At 43.8% G+C, this 13,068-nt stretch overlaps 2 protein-coding genes across 3 annotated transcripts in view; both read right to left on the reverse strand.

Annotated features, from left to right (window-relative positions):
* The window catches only part of myo15b (myosin XVB), a gene marked incomplete at its 5' end in the record, with an annotated part of 47,268 nt that extends 41,592 nt beyond the window's left edge, over positions 1–5,676 (reverse strand). The window contains 5 exons of the mRNA XM_080747327.1: positions 614–677; positions 929–993; positions 2,009–2,185; positions 2,424–4,577; positions 5,650–5,676. Coding sequence (XP_080603453.1) covers positions 614–677; positions 929–993; positions 2,009–2,185; positions 2,424–4,577; positions 5,650–5,676 — 2,487 coding nt within the window. The remainder of the gene's footprint in view (positions 1–613; positions 678–928; positions 994–2,008; positions 2,186–2,423; positions 4,578–5,649) is intronic.
* Positions 5,677–8,576: 2,900 nt separating this feature from the next.
* The window catches only part of llgl2 (LLGL scribble cell polarity complex component 2), a 35,330-nt gene continuing 30,838 nt past the window's right edge, over positions 8,577–13,068 (reverse strand). The window contains exons 22-27 of one of the 2 annotated variants that reach the window (XM_080747683.1): positions 12,848–12,998; positions 12,705–12,733; positions 12,435–12,482; positions 11,912–11,954; positions 10,171–10,229; positions 8,577–9,933 (exon numbers count right to left, since the gene is read on the reverse strand). In XM_080747683.1, the coding sequence (XP_080603809.1) occupies positions 9,929–9,933; positions 10,171–10,229; positions 11,912–11,954; positions 12,435–12,482; positions 12,705–12,733; positions 12,848–12,998 (335 nt within the window). In that variant the 3' untranslated portion in view covers positions 8,577–9,928. The remainder of the gene's footprint in view (positions 9,934–10,170; positions 10,230–11,911; positions 11,955–12,434; positions 12,483–12,704; positions 12,734–12,847; positions 12,999–13,068) is intronic. The other variant, XM_080747684.1, reaches the window with a different exon arrangement.

Raw genomic sequence — 13,068 nt, forward strand, 5'->3', positions numbered from 1 at the left:
GGGGAATGTGATACAGCCAGTCAACACAGGGATGGTGGCGTAACATACTGTATAGCAGGGGTTTTCAAAGTGGGTGACGGGGCACCCTGGGGTGCCGTGATGCCAGTCCAGGGGTGCTGCGAGATAATTTGATAATATTTGAAATTCATCAATATCATTACATCAATATCACTTCACTATGCTTAGTAAAACAGACCTGATTTGCACTGTACTTGAAGAGTTCTTTTTCCATCTACGGCAACTCCCTTCACCAAAAATAGCAGATCTACAAGCTCACGTTGTGACGCGTTGTTGTGACGCGTTGTGAGCTTGTAGATCGGCTATTTTTGGTGAACCTTCCCCCCAGAATAGGGATGCTGGGGTTCAAGTGGTTAAACGTCAAGTATAACCTTATTTTCAGTCAGTTCTGATGGAAACGGATATTTCTCAGATGGGATGTAAGATTAAAAAAAATAACAGTGTAATTCAGGGGTGCCGTGGATGAAAAAGTTATTTACAGGGGTGCCCTGAGTCAAAAAAGTTTGAAAACCCCTGCTGTATAGGCATGTACAGATAACAAGAGGTAATTGTCCTTTTTTTATTCAGGGTAAAAAGGTGAGGACACTTAACTGACATAAACACAGTCTCGATGAAACCTCTTCTTCAGATTCAGAAGCACAGAACTCTCGGAAACTTCTCTGAGGACAGACAGAGCATACAGTGAAGGACCATTGGTCAGACATGCGTTTATGTTTATACTACACTGTATATGTGTATATATTGTCTGTGTGTGTGTGTGTGTGTGTGTGTGTGTGTGTGTGTGTGTGTGTGTGTGTGTGTGTGTGTGTGTGTGTGTGTGTGTGTGTGTGTGTGTGTGTGTGTGTGTGTGTGTGCGTGCATGCGCGTGAGCGTGTGAGCGTGTCCCTCCACACAGGTGCATATGACTCACTCAAGTTGGGAGAGATCCTCTACCTCGTCCACCTCCACTGCTCTGTCACTCCCTGGCATCTTCACCTGAGGGAGGAATGGAAAGGCATGAGTAGACAACAATGAACCCTGTCTAAAACAGAACCAGGATTCACAATAGACCCCATAACCTGCTGTGTTCAACCTCATAACCTGTTCTCCACAGCTACCTTCCCATTTAGCTAACAATGGATTTATAGCTAAGTTATTTTTTGGCTTGAGGCTTCTCCCTTAGAGCTTATAGTGATAAATAGTCCACTCATAAACTTTCCATGCCAGGTAACCAATCCACCTGCAGTGGTGGAACAGTGTGATAGCTGATATAGTGCAATCTCATAGCAGCATGCTAGAGTGTGTTGTATGCTCTTTTGTACTGTCACAGACTGGGAAATAAATAAACCAGTAGCAGCCTGCAGCCCTTTATGTCCTCTGGCCTTCAATAAACACTGGCCATAAGTGATGATGTAGAAATAATGATATGCTGAAACTCAAACCAACAGGCGGCACCATAAATGAGTTCACCTGGGATTAAAATGGTCCAGAGGAGATAATGCAACCTTGCTATGGTATGTCATGTGAAGCACTTTACAATGACTTTTTGAGTACATTTTCACAGCAGCTGGAAGCTGGCAAACAAACATGCAATGCAAGATTCATTTTCATGCAGCATCAGTACTAGGGCTGTCACAATTATTACATAATCGTCTAATTGCAATTATTTTACATAATCGGAATTATTTTGTGATAATCGCCATAATCGTTTACATGTTGAAAAATGTTTATATGAAAACAAAATTGTGGAAATAGCAGATCTACATAGCAGATCTACTAGATCGGCTATTTCCACTGTCAATGTATCAAAGTGTAAAGTTGTCAAATATGTCCTTCATTTCTTCATATTTAGTGTTGTGTCATATCTGCCATGTGCAACTTCAAAGGCTAAAAGCCAAACAGGAATGTAATTGTGAATGACAGAAACACAACTAAATCGTTAATCGCAATTATTTGAGAGACAATTAATCGTCATGTAAAATGTCATAATCGTGACAGCCCTAATCAGTACTTGTGTGCTGTAGAGGCGGCTCTCCAGCATGTCCTGGGTAGGGTCCTCTGACTCCCATGGGCCTCTGCCGTTGTGGGCCGGGACTGTTTGGGCCTGGCCCTCATCATCATACACGGTTCTTTTGGTCAGCTTCTCCACCGTCTGGTGAGGCAGCAGGTTCTCAGCACGCAGCCAGTCCTGAGCCACACACAACCAGGAGGAGAATGTGGTCACAAATCACTGAATATGAATCATTAAATATGAGGAATTCATTTTTAAAAAGCTATTCACTGGAGGAAATAAGTGGATAACTAAGACAACACAAAGAAAACATTTGAATTATTTACAGGCATTTCACATAATATGATTGTACTTTCTCTGCTTAATAAGGATTCCACATAAACATACTGTAAATGAATGTTTAGTTGATACCTACCTGAGGGTCTCCACTCATCCGTGCATTCCCAGCCCAGTGCACCTGTGTAACGTATTGTCCTCTGTCACCCATCAGGTGGGCCACCTCCCTGTCTGCATCCTCCTCATAGAAGGTCCTCCTCCCTGACGCCGCCCTCCCTGGCTCACCATTCTGAGGGGGCTTGTTGTCAGTGGACCTGGGTTTCCTACTGGGCGCAGGCTCCTTCTCTGGGTCTGGCGTTCTGGCTCCAGCGATGACCCCTCCCCCAGAGAGGGACATCTTTGTCAGGTTGAGATGGGAGGAGCCCAATCTCCCCCGAGCAGCCTGGAGCACGCTGACGTCATTTTGACTATGCAGGGCAGTCTTCCTGTTCCTGTCCTCCGTGTCAGACGATCCCCCCGGGGCCGCTGTGCTGGCAGCGGGCCCAGGACTCCTTTCCGCTTCCCCACTCGACGTTGATAACCCCGGAGTGGGTTTCTTGATGGCCTTGAGGAGGCCGAGGTCCGGTTTAACGGGCAATACAAGCCTGGCGCCTGGTTTCGGGGGTTTGGGTTCTGAGGTGGTGGCACTGCCTTGTGTTCCAGTGCTGCTCGCTGAGCCAGAAGCTGCCTGGGTTTTCTGGGCTATCTTTCCTAGGCCCAGTTTGTTCATCCTGGGGAGCACCACAGCGTATTTAGCATCTGGATCTTTCTCTGCAGCTGGAGCTGTCTCGTCTAATTCCCCTTCTGCCTTCCCCTGGGATATGGGTCTTTCTTTAGCACTCTTCTCATCAGAGGGGCCCTTGCTCTTCTTGCTTACCAGGTTGCTTTTTGTGGCAACTCTCATAGCCATCCTGTTCTTGAGGAAGTTGCCCTTCGACTTCTTCCCCCCATCTTTCTTTTTAGCGGCTCGAAGCGAGAGCCAGTGGGAGATCCCAATGGCCCTGGCGCAAGCCGACATCCTTTTCCTCAGATTTAAGCCCTTTGGCACTTTCCTTTGCATCCAGCCAGACATCCGGCCAAGAGTTGTCACACTTTTTCTTCGTGCTATCAGACTTTCCTTGATATTGTTGGGCCCTCCATCTGCAGCCTCACTCTCTGATGCATCCTCAGCAGGCTTCTCTGATGTCTTATTGGTCTTACTTTGAATAGAGGCCATCTTTGCCTTTCCCAGAAGTAGACTCTGGGCGCGGCCTTTGGCATTACTTCCTGCTTCCCTTTTCTCCTCTTTCATTGGTTCAGGCCCAGGGCCGTCTTTGGGGCTTTTACTTTTGACTTTGAGTAGCATCATTCGTTGGCCTATGGCAGCTTTGGATGCCGTGGTTGTAGCATCCTGTTCTTCCTCATCCACATCTTCTAATGGCGCATTCTTCTCATTGACGTTCTTGGTTTTGTTGGCTAACTGAAGCAGCTGGGCCTTCCCTTTTGCCGTGTCAACCTTGGCTTGAGACACCGTTCCCGGAGACTGCGTCTCCTCTTGCACAGCGCAGGCTTTTCCCTCTTTTTGCAACTTCTTTTTATTCTTTTTTTCTTCCTTTGCTTTTTGCTTTGCTTCCTTTTCCGCCCTCTGTTTCTCCGCCTTGGCCCTTTGTTTTTCAGCCTTCTCGGCTCGCTTATCTTCCTTTGTTTTTTTAAACATCTTGTGTTTTCCCCCTTGAGCAGGCCCAGAGGAACTTGCCTGTCTGGGTCGCCTATTCCTCCCGGGTTTATCAGTGGTAGACTGTCGACACCGCTTTCCTTTAGTTATCTCCTTTTCTCCACTCCCGTCACTGTCCGTTGCCTCTGACCTTTTGACCTCCTCTTCCTCCTCTTCTCCCCCAGCGGTGGCAGGTACTTCCTCTGGTTCACTTTTGGCCACGTCTTCATCTGAGAGTTCTCTCAGCGATTCCTCCTCTGCCGCGGATTCTTCCATGGCTCTCTCTGTGTCCCCCTGTGTGTCTGACACCTCAGCCTCCTCCTCGCTGCTGTCCTCGCTCCCCTGCGTCTCAGCAGTCTCATTACACGACGGCTCCTCCTCCTCCTTCTCACCTTTACTTTCACCCTCTTCGGGCTCCTCCGCAGAGCTTCCTGCGTCACTCTCAGATTCCTCCTCTTCTTCCCCTTCCTCCTCATCCTCCTCGCTTTCTGAGGACCCTGTCACCCTGCCTCTTTTCTTGTTCACAGCCTTGGCTGGGGTTCTATTATTGATCCTCCTTGACTTTGTTGGAGTGGGTTTTGGGGTCGGTTGGAGTTTGGTTCTCTTATTTTCTGAATAGCTGCCATTCTTACACTGGGGTTGTACTTTGCTGTTCACAGTTCGGCCATTTATCAATTGCTTCCCTGTTTCTTTGTGTGGTTTCTTTTCTTGTACTATTCTACTGTTATTATTTTCTTCATCCTTTTTATTCTTAACTTTATCTTTGGCTTCATCTTTCTTATCTGGAATAGGTGAATTCCCCCTACTTTTTTGTTTACCAGAAGGAACTTTGGAAGAAGGATGAGATGCTTTTGAGACATTCTTTGTTCCATTTTTCGGTTGCTGAATTTCTTTTTTCCCAGCTTGTGTTTTCTGTTTTGTGCCATGTGCTCTGCTACGGGATTTGGCAGCAGACATGGCTAGATCTTCAGTGTTGGAAATATCTGGAAATATCTATTCTTTACCTATAAGAACAAAATTATTGAATGTGAATTTTAAATCACAACATTTTAAAACAAATGTTGCACATAATCTCTGTCACACATTAAATGAACACACTTTTATGATGCACTTTGACAGATCCATTACTCAATTTAACATCTTAGGGCAGCAGTTCGAATGTCATGTCCTTCAAGCCCAGTGAAACCAGGTACTTGGGTCGGTCAGTCAGTCAGCACCTAGACAAGGTTTCACTCATTTAGCTGACCCTGATCCCTGTTCTCAGACTAAATACACCCAGGTCAGACCTAGTTTAGCCACTACTGACCTAATTTTCCAAAGACAAATCCTCTAGACCTGCAATGTTCAGCTGTAACGTATCTTCACTGTGTCAAAAATGTGTGTTCATTCAATGAAACTAAACCAAAGTGCTCATAAGCAACATGCGAGTACAAGTGCTTTTTAAAAGTTCTTTCCTTGGCCGGATGAAAACACAAACTCCTCCTCTCCCTTTGTAACCCCAAACAGTTCTATCTCTAGGTCAAATCAAAGTGGCATTGATTGGCCATCTTTACATCCATCCAAAAGCAGTTGTATAGACAGTACACCCTGGGGGTTGAGCATTGAGAGCTCATCTGAGTTTAGTGCAGCTTACCTGTCTTCTCAGGTGAAACACAGGCATGGCTGGGGGTCTGAAAAGTGCTCCGATGTGTCCTCAAGAACTGGTGTCAATGACCACATACATGGATGCTTCGCTTGAGGGTTGGGACACAGCTACGAGCTGATATCACACCAACTAACGATACACAAGTACACATACAATATCCACCCATCAAAGGATGGGCGTAGGGTTTATGTCCACACACCCACGACACACACAATATGCCCATGCACCCAACAAAGGTGAACACATACACACACGCACGAGCACAAGCACACAAAGTGCCTTCTGAATTATTTACCTCTATTTGGCAGGTCATACAGCTCTGCAGCATTTCATATGGGCAGCTGGTGAATGGCTGGAACGAAAGGTGAGAGGCAGTGTGTGGAGTGACTGACAATAGGTGTTGATAGGGGAGAGAGAAAGGGTTTGGCGAAAGAACTCATTGCCTTGCCCCCTCCTGTAGGAGAGGAAGATTCCATCAGTGCAGTGATCGAGTTATTCCCACAGAGCTATGGGAGCCCTATTCTGGCGGCGCCGAAAAAAAATCGGCGGGTAATTGCGGATATAAAGTCGCCTAAAACGGGTACTTTCCTATATTAAATCATATTAAATCGGGTATTTCGCGGATATAAAGTCGGCTAAAACGGGTATTTCCTATATTAAATCATATTTTTCCTTTCACAATATTAATTCGGGCTTCACATTGGCTATGTTGACAACTCCAGGCAGTCTTTTCTGTTCATATTAACTCACCATTATTGCTCAGCCTCCAGTTCCCAATTCCTCCATCTGATGATCTGAGCTCTGAGCCATCCAGCCAAAAGTTCCCGTTCTGGTAGCATAAAGTCGGCTAAAATGGGTATTTTTCTTTCTCAAAACAAGGCGGGTCGGGTTCATATTTATTTACTAAAAAAAACATTGTCACGGGCACAGGCACACTAAGGCTACAGTCTTGCTAAGACAGCGTTGTTTTGTTTGGTTGTTTTGTCTTTTGTTGCTGTCCGGCGTGTCCGCCTTCCTTTGCCGTCCGGGCCGTGGCTAGAAGTGCAAAGACTCGATGCTGTGGTTCCTAGCTTAGCCTATGCCCAGGCCATGGCGAGACCACGCAGCTGGGTAGGTCTGCATCCAGGGCCTCCTCGGCCCTGGGGGAAAGGTAGGAACCATTGCAGCGAGTGTGTTATAACCCGGACGGTAAAGGAAGACTCACACCCCACATTAAATGCGCCTGATTTATAATAATAAAATGAATAGTAGGATTAAACGGTGTGATGTCATTGTTCAGTCTTACTGTCTAACATGTTTATTTAGTATATCTAGTTAACATAAATAATATAAATTCTTCCAATGGAACATAAAAAAAAAAAAAAAACGAGAAAAAAAAAAAAAAAAAAACACACTTAGAAAAAAAGAGACCCCAAAGGGGGTTGTTGACTATGGGGTCCCAGACTTTAACTATGGGAGCTAAGACCCCACTGGCACCCACGTAACTCGAACTCTGCATCAGTGTGTGCTGGAATGCTGGAAAAAAGGAAAACCACTTGATACTACTACATAATCATAATTAAAATAGGGTTCAAGGACACCATAATTATAGGGCACCATCTTTAAGCCAAAGATTTACCTGCATTTTTGCAAATAGTCCTTTTTCTTAGAATGTGTGGAGGCATTTTCAGTTTTATTCAGATTCAGAGTGCAGAGACGTGATTCTAAGGACAGATAGAGACAGAAGACATGTGATACAAACTCGAACCAACGTCCTCGCAACTCACAAGGAGCACAGGATCAGCGCACCAACTGGTTCTTCCAACTTTCTATTTTGCCTTTCTGTAACAGACTGTAAATGGATTTCACTTTCAAGCCTGTTCGGAGTAATCCAACGACTCATCTGGCTTTTGTGCGCACCCCAGACAATTTCTAAGTTGCTTGATTCAGTATTTAGATATTTGATATTCAATTTATCAGACACACCTCACTCGCCTCCCACACAAACCCATTGTAACAAACACCATTTTAACGCCCTTGGTTCTGGTGACCAATATTGTCATTTTAATGCTTGAGAGGGCAATTCTTTTTTTGAAGCAGTGAAAGCCGCTTCCAAGGAGTGGCTTTGTGTGTCCCGTGCATGCAGAATTGAGGATTGGCCAAGCTTCACATGACAATTTGGCCCTCCAGACAAAATCTTTCAGAATTCATAAAAATATAGAACTAAAGCACACAGAATGTATAGATCTAGAACACAGATTTCATAGCTCTAGAACACATAGAACAACATTTCACCGCTTCACTTCGAACCGAGGTTTGATTTTTTAACTTATAATTAATATATCATTTAAAATAAATAACAAATATCTAAATACCGAGTCAAGATATATTAGCTGTCTGGGGTGTTCACAAAAGCCAGAGGAATAAGTTAAAATGGCCCCAACATGTGAAATATCACCCGCCCCCCCAAACTTAATTCATACTTAAAATTCCAGAATAAATTAGGCTTTCTTCAGCACAGCCTCACGACGGTCCTTCAGACGGCTCATGTTTCAGTCAAGCCACTATGGCTGGGGCAATTAGTGGACAAAGCAACTCATTTCATAATGGATGATCAAAACTCTTGGCTGTGCATGTATGACAACTGATCCCTTCTTTACCCACTTCACCACAAACGACCCAGCGATCGCTAGAGCGAGCCTACCAAGTCTGTGGTCGGTCTTGTAGAATAAACCTTCATTGAAATTCTGTACACACCACCATCAACAGTTTAAATATTATACCCCTTTTTAGCCAGAAAAGCACCGTGGATGTAGTAATATTTCTAATCCTAATTTACTTTGCAGTGAAGGACTTGTTAATGCACGTGTGCATGAAATGCATGTTAAAAATGACAGGCACGTGAATTCTTGTGAAAAACATGTAATAATCATCCAGCAGGAAACTGTAGTGTGAAGTTACAAATCAACAGAAATTAGGGTTCTTAGACTTAATCATTCACTACAAAAATATATTCTAGGCCACAAATGCTAAAATACCCAGCATTCTGATACAGTACCAAAATATTTCCTTGTAAGATCAGACTAAATAGCAGCAAACCCCAGTTAAAATAGACCCACTGTTTAACACAGGTACAGATTCATATACATATATATTAAACATTTGACTACAATATCTTAAAATTACATTCCTAAATTACATTATTCATGGCTGGCATAAAAAAAAAAAGTTTACATAAAATAATTAAAAACCAAAGCCCCATAAAATGTCAATCCCCTAAAAAGTACAGCATTTTGTGCTCCACAGTGGTGGAGAAGTACCTATGGCAGGTAACAAACTTACTAAACATGCTATCGAGTGGACGGGAGGGGAAGTTAGCAACATAATGTTGAAAGAAATTAAATGCAGTGGGTTTGTACCTGCCTGGTGCTGCTAAATAAACCTGTCATGGACTGTGACAACAACAACAAAAAACTTCTAATATATAAAAACAGCTCCTGTGTCACTTTTTTTTTAATGCTGGAACATAATTCTGAAAACTTTTTTTTCCCTTGAATAAGTTTGTCTGTGTAGATTTGAGGTTTCATCAGTAATTGATAAAAAACATAAAAAAATAAAAACAAAAACACAGGCACAAATTACATGTAGTAATTAAGTTACATCAATCATCAGCATAAAAACAAGACTCCGTTTCCCCCGTTCCCTGTACCTCTGTCCATCTGGGGAGATAAAAGGCCAGTGAGGCTGTGCAACAGAGGCAGGGTGGTGGTGATTGGACAGACCACAGTTCCACAGGTGAGGTCAAAGGTGAATCGGGAAGGGGTAGTATTTTAGTGAGCAAGTCTAACTAAGTGATGCACGCATATGGCAGGCTTGAGATGCTGGTATGTCGCTGGCATGATCAGAACATTTGACTTTGTGTGATTTCATGGTCACATAATTAGGAATGTGTTTTAAGAGGCTTTGGGTTAAATGGTGACCAGCCACGCTGCCATTGGTAGGGCGGCTGAGTCGGTGAGGAGCTGCAGAACACAGCGGGTTGAGGGGCAGGTACAGTGACTGGTCTAGGCACAGGCGGTGGTCCCTCCATGCCCCCTCTGTCTGAAGCAGTGGGCAAGTCTCAAATAGCATCCGTAGTCCTCTTAGTGCGCTACTGACGAGAGCCCTTTGGTAATACACTTGGGGGGGTGGCTGGAGTCAGTCAGCCAGGCTGTCAGTCTGAGGCTAGGGGTCAGTAGTGGTAGTATAGTAGTAGTGTTGATGTAATAGGCCAGGAGACCAGTGCCGGTCAGTCTGAGTAAAAAAAAGATGAAAACAAGAAAAATCATCACTAGATATTATGAAGTTCAAACAGATCAGACTCAACATACTCGTTATGCGCAGTTGTGGCGCACAAAAATCAACAAGCTCACCACATATGGCAGTGCGTTGTCACAGTGTTATGTGCTGTGAGAACGCATGCAACTAAATATAAATCAGGCATAAGTTGTATGATTTCATTACAGAACTTAGAAAAATTGATTACCGTACCTCCATTGCTAAGCACCTCTCCTCCATCTAATCTGTTCACATTATTCTCCAGAAATGTTCTGTGGACAGAAAACCCCTAGTAAGAATATGGCTAGAGATGGACACAAGGCCTTGTAACATGGCATAAATAAAATGTACCGCACAAATACTAGTGTCTATTCATATTGAACCATCCATTCATTTAGATATGTAGAATAGCTTGCATCACAGTGGGCAGGATGCGAAGAGACAGATGGGATACATAAGTCCACGACTTGTCACCGAGTTCCCTCTGGAATGTTCCGTAGGGGGGAATCCCAGAGTGGAGAGTAGTTGGTAATGTTGTCACAAGTATGTACCCGTTAGTCCCATAGACATAGAAAGGTAGACGCCTCCTTCGACTCTGATGCATGTGCATCGAGGGACTAAGGGAATCACGTGTGCATTGCTTCCACGTGCGTCACACATAGGGAAGTTGCTAGGCCAATCAGAGGCAGGTGGGGGCGGGTCTTTACGTACACAGCCTGTAAGAACAGCTGAGCCGCGCAACATCGGAACTGGCTCTGTTGAATTGAATTGTAGTCCTTGGATAAGTCCCGGAAAAGTCGCGCTGTGATTGGCCAGTAGTCACTTTGACTGACAGCGTTCCCTTAGTTTTTCCAGGATGTCCGGACTACAACTGTTGCATGTCGCTCCAATGAACTGCAGAGGCGAATGAGGCATCTAGCTCTTTATATCTGTGGTTAGTCCCCCCAGGAATCCGTGATTCCGCAAATTTCTCAGCCATCCGTGCAGAAGAGAATACATTTTACACCCATACTAGGTATCCTCTAAAAAGTAGTTACTATGGGCATGGTTTGGAAGACAATATAGTCTTTGCAACAGAAATCCTGGGGGGGACTAACTTGTGTATGTCCCTTTTGAAAGGGGACATACAGTACACCATTGAAAGGGGACATACCATCTCTCATCTCTCCATGTCTTTAATTTAAAAATAAATGGGTTTGGGTATTGCGTTAAATCCTCACACCTGTAATTGATAAAATGCCATGCTATGGCAAGATGTCGCAAAGGGAACGCACATCTCTTGGCGGTTCAGAGGATTTGCACTGCCCTGTCTACAGAAGACTACACACCATAAACAGCTGGAAATTCACTAAGGGTGTAAAAATCACAGCCCTAATGTAGAGACATAACATCATTTCCATGTATAAGTAAGGTTTTATGAATGTGTGCTTGAGACCATCGGTTTGTGCTTCAAGTTGTTACTCAACACATCATGGACGATGATACACAAAAGACATTTACTGCCATTGATGTAGATCTAAGCCATTTCCGTGTTTTCAGTGATTCTGCGCTCTTCCAAAAACCGTGAGTGATCCCACTGGAAATTATGTAATCTATAAAAAGAAATCTATCCTGTCTGCTGTTTATCAGATTTAGAAAACTGCATTTATCTCTGATTTATTTCCCCAGGTTGCGTTTTAGCTATAAACATGCTATATTCAACTACCCATAACTTTAGAACGGAAGATAGCGGTTACAATGTTATTTTTCCAGGGGAAAGAAGAAAGAAGAGTCTGTCTAACATCACATCCTATTTTAAATCCAAGTTGGAAATAAATAATACTCTGTGGATCTCAAAAGATAAAATATACGGTAAAAGCGCTGGCAGAGGTAGCGGTTATTATTTAATTAATACCCAACAATGAATGTGTTAAGATAAAATGTGATCTTGAGGTGTGGGAGGCCCCATACTTACGTCTGGTCTCCTTCTAATGACTTCTGGATTTCCTCAAGTACCTCTGCAATGAAACAAAACCACACACTTTTAGCAACTTTGTTAAACAGTTTAGTTCTCGTGCAAATCAACCGTGTTAAGTGACGTGACGATATCAAACAGCATTCAGTGAACCATGTTTAGTAGGGAGGTTATTTGAATCATGCAAAGGAATGATGGTTTGGCATTTGACAAAACATACAGGTTCTGAGCTTGAAAACATACAGCACAGGTTCTGAGCTTGCACAATGCAGATTTTACAGTAGGTGTGTCCGTTATCACAATGGGTGTCATGACAACACAGAAAGCTGACATACCGGTAGTCAGCTGGCAGCAAACATTGCACTACTATGGGTAACTCAAGCTATATTTTCAGGGTTTGAATAATTGAGATGCCAGTGTCAAATATGATCTCTCTTTAACTGTATGATCTAATATGATCGCTCTCTTTAACTGTATGATCTAATACGTCTCTCTCTTTGTCCATCTCTCCCCGAGTACTCACTCTCGTCATTCAGCAAAGCATGCTCCATAACACGTCTAGCAGCGCTTTCTGGAACACAGGCAGTAGGCAGGCAGTCAGCACATCAGTACACACAGGCACATACAAAGGGAGTGTGTGTACAAACAAGACAGGTATATTGCATATTAGCACAAGCAAACAGCTAGTTGACAACAAGGGCGCACTACATTAGAGAATGTAGTATTGTGAATCGTGCACATTTGAGCATGTCGTGGAGTTTTTCATTTATCGTCTCACAACATTCTCTTTTACCTGCATCATCACTGTCCCTTCTGGCATTTCTGGAATGACACAAAAAAAAACAAGAGTTGATCAGTACAGAAATAAACTAGTTTCTGAATGAGTAAGAAACGTAAGCAAATAAAGTATTATGTAATATGTATGCATGTGTGAACCTGTGGTCTGCAGACGCCCCGTCAGGCTGTGCTCTGTGTTGGGTGGAGGTGGGTGAAAGAGGCGGCACTTCCACAAGGGACCGCGGCTCCACAAGGCAGCGTGCGGACAGAGAGAAGCGCTCAAACTCAGACGGAGAGATCAGGTAGAAGCCTGAGGAGTGTTCATTCAGAATAAGTCAATACCAGAGAAAGCACTTATTCGTTTTTGTTGCATTCCTAAG

The sequence above is a fragment of the Nannobrachium achirus genome (assembly GCF_963921795.1).
Source record: "Nannobrachium achirus genome assembly, chromosome: 18".
In the NCBI taxonomy this organism is placed as follows: Eukaryota; Metazoa; Chordata; class Actinopteri; order Myctophiformes; family Myctophidae; genus Nannobrachium; species Nannobrachium achirus.